We start from the raw sequence: 17500 nt of genomic DNA on the forward strand, positions 1-17500 counted from the left end.
CACACACACACACACACACACCCACACACTTTTATTGTATCTCATAGTACGGCGAATGGGACACACAAAAGGCCAGACTTTGTAGAAAAGGCATGAAAATGTGTACATAATGTCCTTCTTGATATGCTGATTAATATTAGCATTGGAGGCGCCACGTAAAATTATGCATTTTCAAGATGCCAGCTAAATCTTATACCGTATGACCCACAGATATTAATGATGCTACCTGACACTTTGTAGTTAAAGCATGAAAATGGGTGCCCAGTTACTTCTTTATATTCTGATTAATAAAAGAAATGGAGGCATTGTGAAAAAAAGAGAGAGAGATATATATTTTATATGCAGTTTGTTAACTTTTCCTGTTGTTGTTCGTTATTTACAGATCCCACCACTGATCATGGCGATGAGCTTCAGATGTTGAGGGACATGGTGGCCACTCAAAAGGCTGAGATAACCAAGCTGACCGTACAACTACAGGCAAAAGATGTCCAGCTCCAACAACTTAGAGAGAAACTCCATTCACACACTACTTTGGTGTTAAAACCACAGTCTGTGCATGAAAGCGATTGAGCTGGATTCACCTATGAGCAGTTTAATACCTTGTATGAGTTCAACATTTCAAATAATCCAGGTACAGTGGCACACCAGACCTTCCTTTGTGTAGTCAGCTGTTATTGGCGCTGATGACATAGACAAGTATATGGTTACAAAAGATTCATTCAGATTCCACATCAGTTTACAGAGTGTGAGCACAATATCCAATCAGTCAACATCAGTTCTGTGTGTATTTATTGAGTATTATGTATTGATTAGTTTGTTATTGTGCAGGCCTATTAAATACCATCCATCATCATGCATATTGTCATGACCTGTGTATTTTCATTTTTTAGGCACTGGTTTTATTTTGGTATCATTTGGTTTGTGCCATTGCTGTGTGAAACTTGTTGTGGAGGATTGGGGTTCCAAAGGGTTGCCTATCACTTGCATGAGGTCAAATGTGTTGAACAAGCCAAGCCAACGATGCGGGAGCAAGACACTGGAGCGCTACAGGTGGGGATGTTTACATTTGGCATCTGTCACCATCACATGGATTTAATGCTACATGTAATATGATAATCATGTGGATTTAATGCAACGTGTGATAAAGGTGACTTACCCTGCTGTGGGCCTACATAAGCACTGCTGCTTGTGTTCTACAAAATTATGAGGTGTCTGCTTCCTACATTGGTACCTACGGCTTTAGCCTCTATCTCATCTGTCTGGCTACAAACATAGCATGTTGTGGATGTAGCCTTCAGTAGCCTGTTGCAGACCTTTTTTGTGAACTTTTATCTTATATTTTGCTTTTGCTGTTTCTCAACAAATTGTTTGTGATTTCTATGGGCAGAGCCGAAATTGACAGGGGTGAAAACATGTCGCATGCCATTCATTCTAATGCTGAGAACCTGGAATATGTGAAAGCTTGACTCACATGACAACCGTTGCTAAGGGGGGAGGAGTTTGCGAAAAGGTCAATTCTGTCTATCCCATGTAAGTTGTATGGTATAGCTTGCCTGGTTAACTCATTGGCTGGCTTGGGCGGCTGCTGATATCATTTCGAATAGTGACGCCCCCTGCCTTTGGCGACTGCCGCCGATAATTGCGTTTTTTTACAGCCATGCCTTGAGGACAGTCTGCCCTATGCTGTGTTAAAATGTCACGCCTCTACGCATGTTCTAACTGCTCCTGTAGGTGGCAGAAGTGTTCTTATGAACAGTCAGGGCAGGGCATTAGCTCAGAGCAAGAGGAAAGGTCAAGATGAAAACATCCCTTTTTACTATAATAATCTCAAAAGTAGCATAGCAAAATCATTTTTGAAAGTAGTCTACTTTCTTGCCCTCTGATTTTAACACAGGTAGGCTACTGATTTTAGTGTCAGAGCCTGACAAAAAAAACTTCCTCTCATGAACAAATGCAATCCCCTTTTGCTATCTATCTAGTAAGCATTGTAGCTAGCTTGCCCAAATACACCAACGTGTTCAACCAGAGATGATGGGCAACAGTTTCATTTTGGATATGTGATCAGCCTACACAATATGATGTGTACAAAAAGATCATCTAACAGGAAAATGCACTAGTATGGTGACTGGTGGTGACAGTAGTCACCTCAGTTGGGGATGCTAGTTCGTTACGCTAGTTAGCTAGCACGAAATCGCTAACAACTTACAACTAAGCCTAAATAAAGGAGCCTCGGTAAGTCAACTATTTTTACTCATTCTACAGTTACTTTTTATGGATCTGTATCGTATGATCAGCTTACTGTATCATCAAAAAAAGACAGGGGGGTTGCAGATTCTTGGAACAGAGTAGCTCACAGCAGCTCACATGAGGAAGCATTGCACTTAACCTCAGACCAGCTAGCCTTCACCACTCCAATCGGCTTGTGAAATGTTGGATATGTGATCAGTACTTTATCAAAAGAAAATTCATTGAACAATATATGACAAGATCACTATAGCAGAAACATGATGACAGTAATCATCAATCTGCAAATCGTCCGCTCTGCCAAAGAAGCAGCAGTAAGCTGGACTGCCTGCCTCCCCTTCACACACACACGGTACTGGAGGAAACAAACCAGCTTTGATTTGTTCCCCAACGAGAAGAGAGCACAAGTAAACAGAGGGAGGACGATGACACAGTATTTCTGTGAGTTTACAGAGTTACGTGCAGCTGTCATGGTCCATTGTGCGTGCCAGCAACAAACCAAAACACTCTTGTTTTCGAGCCCACCCCGTTATATTTCTGTACATTATTAGGTTGAAAAGATCATACAAACGATCTTTTGTTCAGAGCATGGCAACCCGACCGAAGCCCGACGGGCCGGGTCGGAACCCGACGGGCCGGGCCGGACTCGGACAAAAAAAATAGAATATCTGTCGGACTCGGGTCGGGCTCGGGCTTGAACCAAACAGACATTGTGAAAATTGTAAGCAATCAGAGGAAACGTTTCAGTTCATGCAAACGGCAGTTTTGTGATTAAAAAATAAGTAATTGAATATGCATAAATGAAAATGTTGGTAGGCTACTCGTGCGAGTGATTATTATTGGCTGTATGCATGCGCCAGTTACCAGTGGCAACATGGACGCTCACTCCCAGTCAGCCGAGCAGGAATGCCGAGTCAACTTGCTTTCTTAATAAGCGCCAAATACAGTTGTCAGTGAACGCGTGGTCTTTTGTTGTAGGCCTAGTGTAGGCCATGTTTTAGCATGCCTTCGATGCTGTCTTAAATGTTGAACATAAAATGACGAAGTTTGTCACTGCATTGCTCGCCAAGGATTACATTTCCAGCAAGGGGTAGCAAGGAGCATAATATGGATTAAAGAAGACGCACACGCTACGTGGAGTTGCCTAAGGTAGGGGCGAAGAGGTTTCCTGTTACTACTTTGTCCGCTGTGACATTTCATGTCCTTCACGTAGGTTCTTAATTCTTGTCACTTTTACTGTAGCCTACAGTTGTAACTATGCGCGTGCAACCTTTCCTGATTTTATATTGACCGCATGGACATCAGGGGAAATGACATTCTCTTGGAGGGCCGAACAGGCTACTGTTCTTCGGGGTGAACTTATAGCCCATCCTTCTTAACGACACGGAGTGGCATCGCGTGGATTTATTTGCACTAACAGTAACGTAACAAATGCGTCCATAGCCGCGCTGACTGCATCCAAACCGTATTCGTTAGTTTTCGCCTTTCTTATCCTCTCACGCCCCTCCCATGCATTTGATCACAGCATCCAACATCTCTGGTCTAACCGAAAGAAACATAAGGTGCGCTGTCACATGTATGTGTGTGTTTATACTTACTATGCGTGCATAACTAAATTAGGCTACAGCAAATTGCCTCATCCTAGTTGCCTATCCTGGCTATTTATCACGTGCTATTTTGAGTATGAAGGAGGCCACATAGAAAATATTGCTTGCGCACAGGTTCTGTTGTTATTACAGTGGTCTCGGGCTTCGGACGGGTTCGGACACAAACATTTTAATTAGTCTCGGGCTCGGGTCGGGGTTGATCACTTTTCTGTCGGCTGAGGGCCGGGCTCGGACAAAAAAAACCGGCCCGAGCCACGCTCTACTTTGGTTTAGGCTACAGATGACAGAAGACTCTGTAATTGCATCTGATAGGTTTGGTGTTGTTAGGATGATGTAATTATGGGCAAAATGTTTGCAATTATAGCTCTACTTCAAATGGCATTTTCTCAGCTTTTTCAAGCTGAGACAATGCCATAAGAGAATAACAGGCGCAAAAAGCTTTGTAAATAGTTTGTAGATGCTTCGTAAATAGTTTGTAGACATTAGCAGATCATTTCAACGGAAATTGTCTATTGTACATATTACCTCGGCGAAAGTTTTCATACATGCCTTTGTGTTTTCACTTTAGAATAACAGGCGCAAAAAGCTTTGTAAATAGTTTGTAGATGCTTTGTAAATAGTTTATAGACATTAAAATATTATTCCTAAATAATTTACAAACATTTGTAAATGTCTTGTTCATTATGAGTTCATTATAAACTAAGAGTTACTAATACTTTATAAGTGATTTATAGTCGCCTGTTATTCTTAAGTGTTACCCAGGCATGTTATATCCTATGGCCAACATCAATCAAATTGACGATAATGCCTAATTAAAAGATTTACGTGAACTTTGAATGAATGGTTAATGGCACAGTAGGCATATGGGCCCACAAGGTCACCTCAGGGTATGTAAATTATACTGTGAACACAACATATTACTACATACAATATTAGGCTATGTTACGGTCACTTCCACACGGACCAAGGAGTCTAAAGCATGCGCAAATCATGGGGCCCGACAAACCCCACGGCGCAATGAAGGTGAAGGCCGACCCACGCCGTGCCTAGGTGGGATCCCGGCACCCTGGCGTCCAGCACACCACCGGCCCGTCTCGCCCGCTCCGTCGGGGAGGTGGAACAAGAGCGCACGCGATAGTACTCGAAAGATGGTAAACTATGCCTGGGCAGGGTGAAGCCAGAGGAAACTCTGGTGGAGGCCCGTAGCGGTCCTGACGTGCAAATCGGTTATCCAACCTGGGTATAGGGGCGAAGGACCATCTAGTAGCTGGTTCCCTCCGAAGTTTCCCTCAGGATAGCTGGCGCTCACTTGCAATTTTATCCGGTAAAGCGATTGACTAAAGGCATTGGGGCCGAAACGATCTCAACCTATTCTCAAACTTTAAATGGGTAAGAAGCCCGGCTCTCTGGCTTGGAGCCGGGCGTGGAATGCGAGTGGCCAGTGGGCCACTTTTGGTAAGCAGAACTGTCACTGCGGGAGGAACCGAACGCTCATCAGACCCCAGAAAAGGTGTTGGTTGATATAGACAGCAGGACGGTGGCCATGGAAGTCGAAATCCGCTAAGGAGTGTGTAACAACTCACCTGCCGAATCAACTAGCCCTGAAAATGGATGGCGCTGGAGAGTTGAGCCCATACCCGGCCGTCGCCGGCAAGAGAGAGAGCAACCCTCCGGGGACTTAAGCCATAATGAGTAGGAGGGCCGCCGCGGTGGTGCAGAAGCCTAGGTCGCGGGCCCGGGTGGAGCTGCCGCGAGTGCAGATCTTGGTGGTAGTAGCAAATATTCACAACTCACCTGCCGTATGTGTGTGTGTGCGTGTGCAAACTTTCTCCCGTGAACCCCAGACAATTGGTGCATACAGCAGCCTCCACAGCTGGTGTGTGAATGTGTACTATAGCTTTGAGACAACTTCATAAATCTGATACTGCGCTATATAAATACTTGTTGTATTGTATTGAATTGCAATATGGGTCAGTCATATTTGATTTTGAAAAGAGTGATTTGTTTGGCAACACCTACACTTCTAACACAGTATACATATCAAGAAGTATATGTGTGCTGATTGTATGCCCCTGTTACAAAGTGCATGGTGGTTTCACACATATTTGATTTGGCAGCCAGTTCAGATCTTTTTTATCAATCCTTCATTTCTAATATGAATGTGTACCAATTTTCATGCTTTTACCACAAAATGCCTGGTAGTTAATATGGGTTGGCTATATTGGATTTGGTGGCCATGTAGTTTTCAGAGTGAGAAGTCTGCACACTTCGAATCCTTTTTTTGTATTTTATTTTTTCATGGCAGGATAACATTTCGAAACGTAGGTCGAAAGGAGGTCGACACGTTATCCTGCCATGAAAAAATAAAATACAGAATGAATTCTATGGGTGCGAACTTCTCACTCTGAAAACTATAGTTGGCCTTCATCCTGCACCTTTCCCTGGGATGTGCACAATGCTCTCCTTCAACATCTTGGAAAAATCTGCATTTTTCATGACAATTCCACATCTAATATTAATCAGCACAAAAACATATTGGATTTGGCAGCCATTTTGAACATTTCAATTTTGGTTTTACACAAAAAAATGCATTTCTATTGCTCATTAGTACATCATGAAGGGTTTTATGATGCAGTGCATAATGGTTTCACTAATATGGGTAGGCCATATTTGATTTGGCGGCCATCGTGAAAAAGATGCATTTATCACAACGCCTTCAATGCTACTATTAATCAGCATATGAAGAAGTATATGTGTACCGATTTCATGCTTTCACTCAAAAGTGCACGATTGATTCACCCATCCGCTGGACTATCAGGGACACTTTACTCATTTCAACCTTCAAGTCACTTAATCAAATGACTCAAACACCTGTCATAATGGTTATTTCCTTAGTCAGTTTACACCTCAATATTGATCCCAGGTTCAGACAAATGCAGTTCTGGTGGTCTAACTTGTCACTGAAAAGCCACCAGTGCTCCACCCCAAAAGGGACTGATTTCACAATAAATTACTCAAGGCAGCAATACTCACTTTACTGTTCTTGAGATTTTCACCACTGGCAGCATCCTCAGTAGACCTTCATCTGATTTGGCATTAGATCCATAATCCCCCAGGTTAAAATCCTCCACGTCCTGCTCTGACATGAGCATCACAAAGGCCAGTGCTGACAGCTGGGAAAGAGAGAGATCCTCTCTTTCTTCTTTTGCCTTCCGCAGGTACACCTGGACTTCCTCCATCAGAGACTGGTCATTCAGTTCGTTCAGGCAGTGGAACAGGTTGATGCATCTCTCTGGGTTTGGAGCTTCCCTGATCTTCTTCTTGATGTATGTGACTGTTTTCTTTGTGTCCAGTGAGCAGTGTCCTTCTTGTGGTAGAAGATCTTCTAGGCGTTTCTGGTTGGAATCCAGTGAGAGGCCCAGAAGAAACCTCAGGAAAAGGTCAAAGTGTCCATGTTCGTCCTTTAAAGCCAGTTTCACTGCAGTCTGGTGTAGTTCATGGAGTCTGTTAGCGCTTAGCAGTGATTGAAGCTGAGAGGTGCCCCTCTCTCTTCTGAAGAAGTTCGGAAACACAGACTTTACAGACTTCCTTCTGAAGTTCAGAAGCACATATAAAGCTGCGAGGAACTCCTGAATGCTCAGATGAACAAAGCAGAACACTTTCTTCTGGTACAGCCCAGACTCCTCCCTGAAGATCTGGGTGCACACTCCTGAGTATACTGAGGCCTCTTTGTCATCCATGCCACACTCTCTCAGGTCCTTTTCATAGAAGATCAGATTGCCCTTCTCCAGCTGCTGGAAAGCCAGTCGGCCCAGGGACAGAATGGCATTCTGATCACAGATGTCTGTGTCTTTGTTACAGGTAACTTTGTACTTCTGACTTATGTGCTTGGCATGTATGATGAGGAAGTATATGTACATCTGGGTCAAAGAAGCTGGAAAAGCATCACTCTCACCTCCAGTCAGGATAGACACCAGAACAGTTAGTGCCATCCAACAGAAGACTGGAATGTGGCACATGATGTAGAGGCTCCTGTATGACTTCAGATGTGTGATGATTTTGCTGGTCTTTTCTTGATCGTCAATATTTTTCTTGAAATATTCCTCCTTCTGCAGATCAGTGAAACCCCGCACTTCTGTCACCTTGTCCACACAGTCAGATGGGATCTGACTGGCTGCTGCTGGTCGGGAGGTGATCCATATTTGAGCAGAGGGGAGCAGATTCCCTTTGATGAGGTTTGTCAGAAGGATGTCAACTGTGGCAGGTTCTGATACTTTGCGGATGTCTTCATTATGTTCAAAATCCAGACGACGCCTGCTTTCATCCAGACCATCAAAGATGAAGGCAATGTTGTATTTTTCATCCGTGGAGAAGATAAGGTCAGATGTTTCACTGAAGAAGTGATGAATGAATTCCATGAGAGTGTATTCCTTTTCTTTCATCAGATTTATCTCCCGAAAAGGCACAGGAAGCAGGAAGTGAATATCCTGATTGGCTTTTCCTTCAGCCCAGTCCAGAATGAACTTCTGCACAGAGACTGTCTTCCCAATTCCTGCTACTCCCTTTGTCATCACTCTTCTGATGATGTCTTTTCCAGGTATGGGCTTGAAGATGTCGGTGTACTTGATAGTTTTTTCCCCCTCAGTTGTCTTTTTCTTGGATGCCATCTCAATCTGTCTGACCTCATGTTCAGTACTGACATCAACACATTCCCCCTCCGTGATGTATAGATCTGTGTAGATCTTCTCCAGAGATTCAGAATGTCCCTGCTTTGGGATGACTCCACACACTTTTTGGAACTTCTTAGATAGCTTTTCTTTGAGCACTTGTTGGCATTTTGGAAACAGCCCATCTAATATACAGATGGTTAAATATACACATGCATCATAAACACACATGCATTAATGTTTCCACACATATACAGATATTTCTAAAGAACTGTAGGAGACCATCTATCAAGGTATGATTTATTCAAATAAAATGCACAGATAAAGAAAATGTGCACACATACAGTTAATAGTGGGATCCGTGAAATGCCCCCACTTTATGAAATCATGCTTTACCTAGTTACCCAGTTTACGTAGTAAATATAGTGTGCCTATTAAAGGGAGTATGTATTATCTTATCGAATAGATAGTAAAAGTAATGTAAAGAGTAAGCAGAACATACCAGGCTTCTTTGCTGGTTGTGCCAGAGTTGAGGTCTCAGCACCTGGAGGACAAAGGAAACCTGTGACCCTTTACCCAGAGTTGGCTCAAGAAATAACTCATCGCCTCACAGACCACATGCTATCCTACAAATCAGCGTTTAACAACGCATGTTCCAGCTACTATTCTGGCATCATCCATTCTGCTTCCTCAAACCCACACTCTCTGTTCTCCACCATTAACATACTCCTCAAATCTCATTACCTGGAACTAGCTCAAGAAACAGCTATACTCCTCAAACCTCACGACAACATTTCATCTTCTTTCACCCCTGAGAAATGAACTCATATCATTTTTCAATTCAAAAACTTGCCTCACCCCCCTCAACACAGACATCATGAGCTCCTCCTTCACCTCCGGCATTGTCCCCCCCACCTATCAAACTGGCAGCCATCACTCCTCTCCTCGTAAAACCTGGCCTCATCTTTGGCCCAAAGTCCTTCCTTCCCACCTCTCAGAACTTCTCAATCTGTAGCGATGGCCTCTCTGTTACTCCCTCATCAGAAACCTCGGAATCTCCATGGACCCCATACTACAATACTACTTCAGAGGGTCTGTAGAGTGACAAACGAGTGACTTTAGGTTGAATCTTCACTCTATGCTGACAAACAGAAAGATTTCTAGAATACAATTATTGTATTGTACATTGTGGTTACCATGCATGTGTAAGAGGGCATGCACTCTCTTAACTCCCAAAAGTAGAACAAATAAAAAGTCCATCATCGATCAGATTAAGCCACTCACCAAAGAGGTATTTCCAGAGGGCAGGGTCCACTTCTGCAAGAACATCAAGAAATCTCTCACAGGCCCCTTCGCCCTTCTTCAACACCATGTCTACGAGGCATCTCACTTTGTCTTCAATCACATCATGCTTTTGCAAAACCGTGTTTGACTCATAACGCGTAATCACAGCAGATCTACCAGAGATCTCTGTCTGAAGGCCGTCCAGAGCAGCTTTGAGAGAGGCCTCACCAATCCTGTTGATCAGCTCCCTGCGACCCTTAGACACACGATCTGTGAGGAAACATATTTTTCAGGTAGTCAAGAAACACTCTGAAGAGAGGCACAGGGGCTAATATTTGTGACTGATGTGCTTGTGTTTTGTGTCGGTGAGGATCCGGACTTTTCAGAATCTGTGTACAGACATCTGGTTTAGCACTTTACAGTAACACAAAATTACAAACACGCAAACTTGCTATATTCTATTCATGTTCATCAAGATTTGATATCCATGTGCAATACGTAGAGTCTGCCTTTACTCACATTAAAACACATTATAAGACATGGGTATTGAGGTATATTCAGGTAGCCATTTGTAGTCTTTTCTCTCCTTGAAGCCCATTATAAGATGTGGTTATTGAACTACAAAAATGCCCTCTTCAGTAAGCCTAGTGTGTAGTCTATTCTCTCATTGAAACCCATAATAAGACATGGTTATTGAACTACAATGGCATCTCTCACCTGCTGCCCCAACACCCTCCTTGGTCTCTTGCTCGCCTGTTTGGGAGTCATTCACGTCTTCTTCAGCATCACCAGCTAACATTGACCAGGGAACAGCAATTTGTAGTTTTTCATCCCATTGAAGCCCATCATGAAACGAGAAAATAATAACCAGAGACTTGTTCATCAGTTTTAGCCCTCCAGCTTCGGAGTGAGATTCTCTCCATTTCTGAAGCCCATGATGAAAAATGCAGGATATGGATTCAAATCATGTGAGTAACCAGTGGGCAGTTAAATGTCAGGAAGCAAAATGTCCTTTGTTTATTTTGAGCTAGCCATGACAGCTAGCGACAATGCACTGCTATCCTTCATTCAATTTTAAAGCAACATTACAGATATCCTTTACAAAGTGCATTAGTATGCCTCAGTGTTAATATGATCGCGCATTTCATTAAAAAGAACCTTCTGGCCAACCCAACATCAAGCAATAGCTATATAATGGCCATTAAATCTTTGGGAGCATTTGGGACCATTCCCAAAGTACTCAAGTACAGTATATAATCATACCACTGTCTCCAGAAAAAAAATCTGATGATTCGGTTTGTGCATGTCTATGAGTATGAAATCGTCTTTCATTGAGATGCCTTCCCCTGTGTCTACCAAATTCTGACACTACAAGTTATGGCGTATCACTTTTGTCTGCAAAAACTAGCTAAATACCTATACAATGTGACTAAAATGCCCTGATTTGCATGCATTTCAACGGAGGACCATGTCCTTGACTGAGTTCTGGAATGGATGTTAAGGTGACATAGCCTGGCTCTCACCTACGGTGTGTGTGTAGCTCTGGAGCCCCTTGGTGGAGCGGAGCTACACACTTCTGGTAGCGCTGCCATTAACATACTCTTCCCTAGTAGAAAATAAAATAAACATTTATTGCTTAAATATCAACGGCAGCTCGCATTGATGAGTCACAGGACAGATTATAGACTATATACTTAAAAAAATCAACTGTACACTAGGGAATGCTAATCATGGAGGAGTGCTGCTTCACTTTTTCCCATAAGCAGGTGCACTTTGGCTCAAGGAAATAAAGTTTACGCCCGTTTAATTAAAGGCTTTTTAACTTCAACAGCAGTGTGCCTTGCAATATTTGGCAGACCTTATCAACAGTCACAACTGGAGCTAAGTCTGACCATAATTTTAAGCAAGATTATAGACTATATTGACTCTTTTGGAGATTAACAGAAAATGTTTTTCAAGGAAATTGTTGGTGGTGAGTTGCAATAAATGCACAATTTATTTTCTGACTCGAGAAGAGCATGTTCACGGCAGTGCTACCAGATGGAAGTTATAATATTATTGCTAATGTTATTGCATGCCTGATGAAGACCCTGTTTGGTCGAAACGTTGTATGACCTGAATACATTTTCAAAGCGGCATTACAGTGTGGTGATGTCTACCCTTTTCCACTATAATAAAATGTAATACATATGATAATATATAATATCAGAAAAATATTATATGACTACTGCTTGTATAGTGTAGCTTTGACAAATACATAGTGTAAGCAGTAGCAAGGAAGCACTGATCTGTAGGCCTAGTAGAGCAGATTAAAGGCCTTTTTCAAGAGAATCGTTCACTTTGTTATAAAAGCATGACATTTGCCACAGATACTCTCTAAGGGTCACTTTTTGGGGGAAAAAAAGCGCTGGCCCTGCAAAAATTCAATATGGCGGCCATTTTCCAAGATGGCCGCCACTGCTACTGAATGGTTAGTGTAAAACCCATTAACTCTGATTTAAAAACATGAAATTTGGCTCAAATATTCTCTAAGGGTCACTTTTTAGTAAAAATCGTATAACGCGATTTCTCAAAAAACGAATTGATTTGACATTCAAACTCGATTTTAAAATCACATCGATTTTTTGCCCAGGCCTATTGCGCACCCAAAAACATTCATTTTTTCCAAGAGGTTGAGCGTGTCCTCTGACAAAACTTGGGGTGAATTCTAACCTCAATCTCTCCCTCCCTGGGTCACATCTCGTGTCTCATCCTCCTCTCTTCCCCTGATCGAACCATCTCCTCCGCCTCCTCAACCTCCTCTTAATTCCCGCGCCACCTGTGTAGTGTGCTCTTTGATGCTTTGGCAGCCCCACTGTCCCAACCTGAGGTCGAGTTGTCTCGCAGTGGTTCCCCATTTCACACGGCCTCAATACTCACACCTGAGCTCGAGCTCATGCTTTTAGAGCAAGTCAGAGATTTTAGCGCATTTTGCTGCATCCTCTTTTAGTTTTGTGCTCTCTTTTCCTTGCGCTTGTCATAGCCACTGCTTTTCTTTCTCCATTTTGCGTCATCCACTGGAGTTTTAACTGAATACCAAAATCAACTACACACTCGAGTGATGATGATGATGACATATTTGTCAAGAGGGAGGGGCAGGCATTCGAGAACCAATGTATTTCATTGGACTAGCCCAATGTCCCTAAGGAGAAGCATCCAATGGGCCCCGATGTGTCATTTTTTTATAGTTGCAGACAATATATATATATATATATATATATATATATATATATATATAAATATATATATATATATATATATAATGTATTTAATTATTATTGTGACTGATGTGATGGTGTTTTGTGTAATTTCAGTTCTGATTCATCATTGCTGATGTTCATTTCCAGTGCTTACCTCTGACTTTAGGTGGAGATTCTGACTCCTCAGCATCTGTTCAGAGACATTTTGGTTAAAGGTTTACAATAGCAACATTACAAACACACACTTGCTATATTCTATTCATGTTCATCAAGCTTTGATATCCATGTGCAAATAAGTACAGTCTATTTGATGTCTTTTCACACATTGAATCCCATTATGAGACATAGGTATTACCGGCGTCGGTGAAAATACATTGAAACATATCTGTCCTTACACACCAACCGGCGGTAGTTGAGCGTCAGCGGCGTGGGATTTGAAAAATAGAACTTGAGCGTATTTTTCACGCCGGTGACCGGCGGTGTCCCATTGAAATGAATGGCAGAGTAGCATGCTAGCTTTGGCTGTGGGGAGGGTTTTGAACAGGACTGGCCGTGCATGCCGACGCTGTCAGTGTGAAAGGCAGAGAAAAACACACCGGCCGAAACTAAGCAGAAAGACCGCGTTCGTCCTGCGACCGTTCCGTTCGGCTTTAGTATGTTTGACCCCTAACAACACGGCATATTCAGGTAGCCATTTGTAGTCGTTTCTCTCTTTGAAACCCATTATAAGATGTGGCTATTGAACTACAAAAATGCCCCCATCAGTAAACCTAGTGTGTAGTCTCTTCTCTCATATAAACCCATTATAAGACATGAATATTGAACTACAAATGGCATTTCTCACCTGCTGCCCCAACACCATCCTTGGTCTCTTGCTCGCCTGTTTGGGAGTCCATCACGTCTTCTTCAGCAACACTGACCTGGGAACAGCAATTTGTAGTTTTTTATCCTATTGAAGACCATCATGCAACATGCAACATGAAAATGTTAACCAGAGACGAGTTCATCAGTTTGGTCCCTCACATGAGTCCAACCACTCACACCTGATTGGATATTTGGCTTGAACACTCACATCTAATATTTCCAGCAAAGGCCAGGGGCCTCATTTATCATCAGTTTGTAGAATGCCTTCTAAATTGCGTCCTACGAGTGGAATATAGAATGGTCGCAAGTACAGAAAAATCAGGATTTATCAAATGTGCGTTGGCTGCTCCTACGCACACCTCTCCATGATAAATGTCACACCTTCCAAATCACCCTTGAGGGTACAGCCACAGCAACGAGTTCTGTACCTTTATTTCTGAGAGTTTATAGTTTGAGGACATGAGACGTGAGATGTGAACTTTTAAATCATTAAATTCCCTTGTGCAGTGTGAGAAGGAGCTTAATACCCACGATTGAAAATATTGCACAGTGTATGCCCGCCTTGAGCTAGTTGTGAACAGAAAATGACCGCAGCAGTCAGGGTTGCTCTAAGCAGAGCCGCAAGGAGCTTCTTCTCAGAGTTGCGCTCTGCCCAGCCTTTTTTGTGTGGGACAATGTACAACTAATTAACGTTTTTTCTCGCCATGCCTTTCAGCCACGCCTGCCAAACGCTTGTTCTTCTTATAAAATCTTAAGAGATAAAGCGCTATTTTTGTCATTTTAATATATATATAGCCATAATATATATATATATATATATATATATATATATATATATAAATACCTTAATGATTAATCGATAATTGATAATTTATTCCCTCGACGATCGACAAAGAAATTTTAACCAAATGCCAATCACTAGTGTGCACAGACCAGGCACGTGGACTCTGCACTCTTGCACTCTTGCTCTGCAAGCCCGCTTAAAAACAATCAATAAACAGGACTTAGAGATCACTAGAATCGGGCGTTGCTCTGCAAGCCCGCTTAATAATAATAAATAAACAGGACTTAGTGATTACAAGAATCGGGCGTTGCTCTGCAAGCTCGCTTAATTATGACCTAATCAACCGTTTTACTACAAAGACGAATTCTGTGCCGCCGGTTGGGAATCAAAAGTGTCTGATATCATGTGAAATGACCCAAACAATGACCATATGACAAGTCTATTAAAGTAGTAGACGGTGGCCTTAGTGAGACAAGACAGTACGTGGAGACGTGACTCCAGGTACGTGCAACTGCCCTTTTGCCTACCTTAGCTGATGTTGCCAAGGGAAAATAATATGGCAATTATCATTTCATATTTTAATATCATTGGTATAATTCATAATTAAGCGGGCTTGCGGAGCAACGACCTTGCAGAGCAAGCCCCGATTACAGTAATCTCTAAGTCCTGTTTCTTTATAAGCGGGCTTGCGGAGCAAGGACCTTGCCGAGCAAGGCCCGATTATAATAATCTCTAAGTCCTGTTTCTTATTATTGGTCTTGTGCAGGGCAATAAAATAGAAAATGGATCTCCTCCTAGGCCTTTCGAGATAGAGACACCGTTCAAACACTAAAACGACCGGCTCGGCTTGGAAATCGCGTATAGTTATAGGCTTTTCCGTGTCTCTTGTCGTTTTCCCGTTTTTGGCGATTTTGTGAAAGCCTGGGTCCCCATTGAAAACAGTGGTGGAACCTCCATGAACCAAAGTTCCGCCACTCTAGAGATTAGAGTGTAGGAGGCTTTTTCGGTCATAAAACATCAACACTTTCACCTAGAAGTTTAGTTGACGCGTTGTTAGCGAGCTCTATGGGATGTCTCCAAATTGTCAAAGTTTCATCTCCCAACTCCCAATACCTTTTAAATGGCAGGTTTGTAAAAAAAACAGGCCTAGGTCTATGGAGAATCCCAGTCTTTCCAAAAATGCATTTTTCAAGAGATCAGCGCATGTCCCACACGGAGGTCCATTTGTGCCTGAACTCTTTAACCTATAAACTTCATTCAAAGACTGTTAGAGAGATCACAAGCATGACTCCGATCTGTGAAAAGGACACGTGCCAACTCCTTTTAGTTTTTTTACAACGATGTTGTAAAGACAAAAAACTCATTCTCATTCTGGCCTCTGCTTAGAGGACAATACTAACTGCCATTACAGTCAATCAGAACAGGTGCAGCCAATAAAGTGTTCCATTTCAACTGTCACTGTCTCAAGATTCTATTCTTAACGAGCAGGTGCGAGCAACCATTTTAGAAGTCTATTGTTCAGCTCTGCAATGCAATGTAATATAGTCTTGCTGGACTGTGCATGACAGCTAGCTGCTTGGCTTAGTGGTAACGCATTGTGCTGGATTAGAGATATGGAGGTTGAGGGTTCAAACCCCACCTGAAGCCATGTTGATTTTCAAAATTATATCATATGCAGTGTTCCTTGGCCAACTTAAAATGCCATGTATGTCATTTATTATCAATGGCAAATGTGCTGGATTAGAGATATGGAGGTTGAGAGTTCGAATCCCACTTGAAGCGATGCTGATTTTCAAAATTATATCATATGCAGTGTTCCTTAGCCAAGTTAAAATACCATGTATGTCATTTAGTATCGATGGCAAATGTGCTGAATTACAGATATGGAGGTTGGGGGTTCGAACCCCAGTCCAAGCCATGTTGATTTTCAAAATTATATCATATGCAGTGTTCCTTGGCCAACTTAAAATGCCATGTATGTCAATTAGTATGGATGGCAAATGGGCTGAATTACAGATATTGAGGTTGGGGGTTCGAACCCCAGTCAAAGCCATGTTGATTTTCAAAATTATATCATATGCAGTGTTCCTTGGCCAACTTAAAATGCCATGTATGTCATTTATAGCATGAATGGCAAATGTGCTGAATTAGGAATATGGAGGTTGGGGGTTCGAACCCCAGTCCAAGCCATGTTGATTTTCAAAATGATATCATATGCAGTGTTCCTTAGCCAACTTCAAATATCATGTATTGTATGTCATTTAATATCAATGGCAAAGGGGCTGAATTACAGATATGGAGGTTGTGAGTTCTAATCCCGCTCGAAGCCATGTTGATTTTCAAAATTATATCATACAGTGCTCCTTAGCCAACTTAAAATACCATGTATGTCATTTAGTATATCCCCAAAACGCAGAGCTACAACACTTTCAAGATGGCTGAATCCAAGATGGCTGAATTGTTTGGCCCATAACTTCTGACTGGGTGGATGGAGTTTTTCCAAGATTTCTTTTAGCTTTGTTTTCTCAATAGTACTTTGTTTCATCTCTGCCCAAAAAGGCAAGCCTGCTTCTGTGAGAATGCAATCTAGTTTTAATTGAAGTTTTTTTACAATAAAGTCTCGAGAATGGGCACGAGCAATGCTAGGGGCATGCAACAACTCCACTGGGAGGAGGGAGAGGCGCTGCACGCGACAGGCTCTAGAGCCTATGATAGACACAAAAGATTTTGAAGATGCCTGGGAGTAGAGCCTGAACGGTGAGCTTGCTTGAAATGTAGCCTACACCGTAGGTCTGCATATTAGGGTACAAA

The 17500-nt window shown here is 42.3% G+C and overlaps 1 protein-coding gene and 1 long non-coding RNA gene across 2 annotated transcripts in view; both read right to left on the reverse strand.

Moving 5' to 3' along the window:
- Positions 1-8803, reverse strand: part of LOC134445565 (NACHT, LRR and PYD domains-containing protein 3-like) — an 11011-nt gene extending 2208 nt beyond the window's left edge. The window contains exons 1-2 of the mRNA XM_063194618.1: positions 8791-8803; positions 6885-8703 (exon numbers count right to left, since the gene is read on the reverse strand). Of these exons, the coding sequence (XP_063050688.1) occupies positions 6885-8703; positions 8791-8803 (1832 nt within the window). The remainder of the gene's footprint in view (positions 1-6884; positions 8704-8790) is intronic.
- A 1133-nt stretch (positions 8804-9936) lies between these two features.
- LOC134465145 (uncharacterized) lies at positions 9937-13234 on the reverse strand. Its single transcript, XR_010038150.1, has 3 exons — positions 13196-13234; positions 10520-10594; positions 9937-10072 (listed from the first exon to the last, which is right to left on the reverse strand). It is a non-coding gene; the product is annotated as an uncharacterized LOC134465145 (long non-coding RNA).
- Positions 13235-17500: the final 4266 nt, after the last annotated feature.

This window comes from Engraulis encrasicolus, chromosome 1, assembly GCF_034702125.1.
Source record: "Engraulis encrasicolus isolate BLACKSEA-1 chromosome 1, IST_EnEncr_1.0, whole genome shotgun sequence".
Classification (NCBI taxonomy): domain Eukaryota; kingdom Metazoa; phylum Chordata; class Actinopteri; order Clupeiformes; family Engraulidae; genus Engraulis; species Engraulis encrasicolus.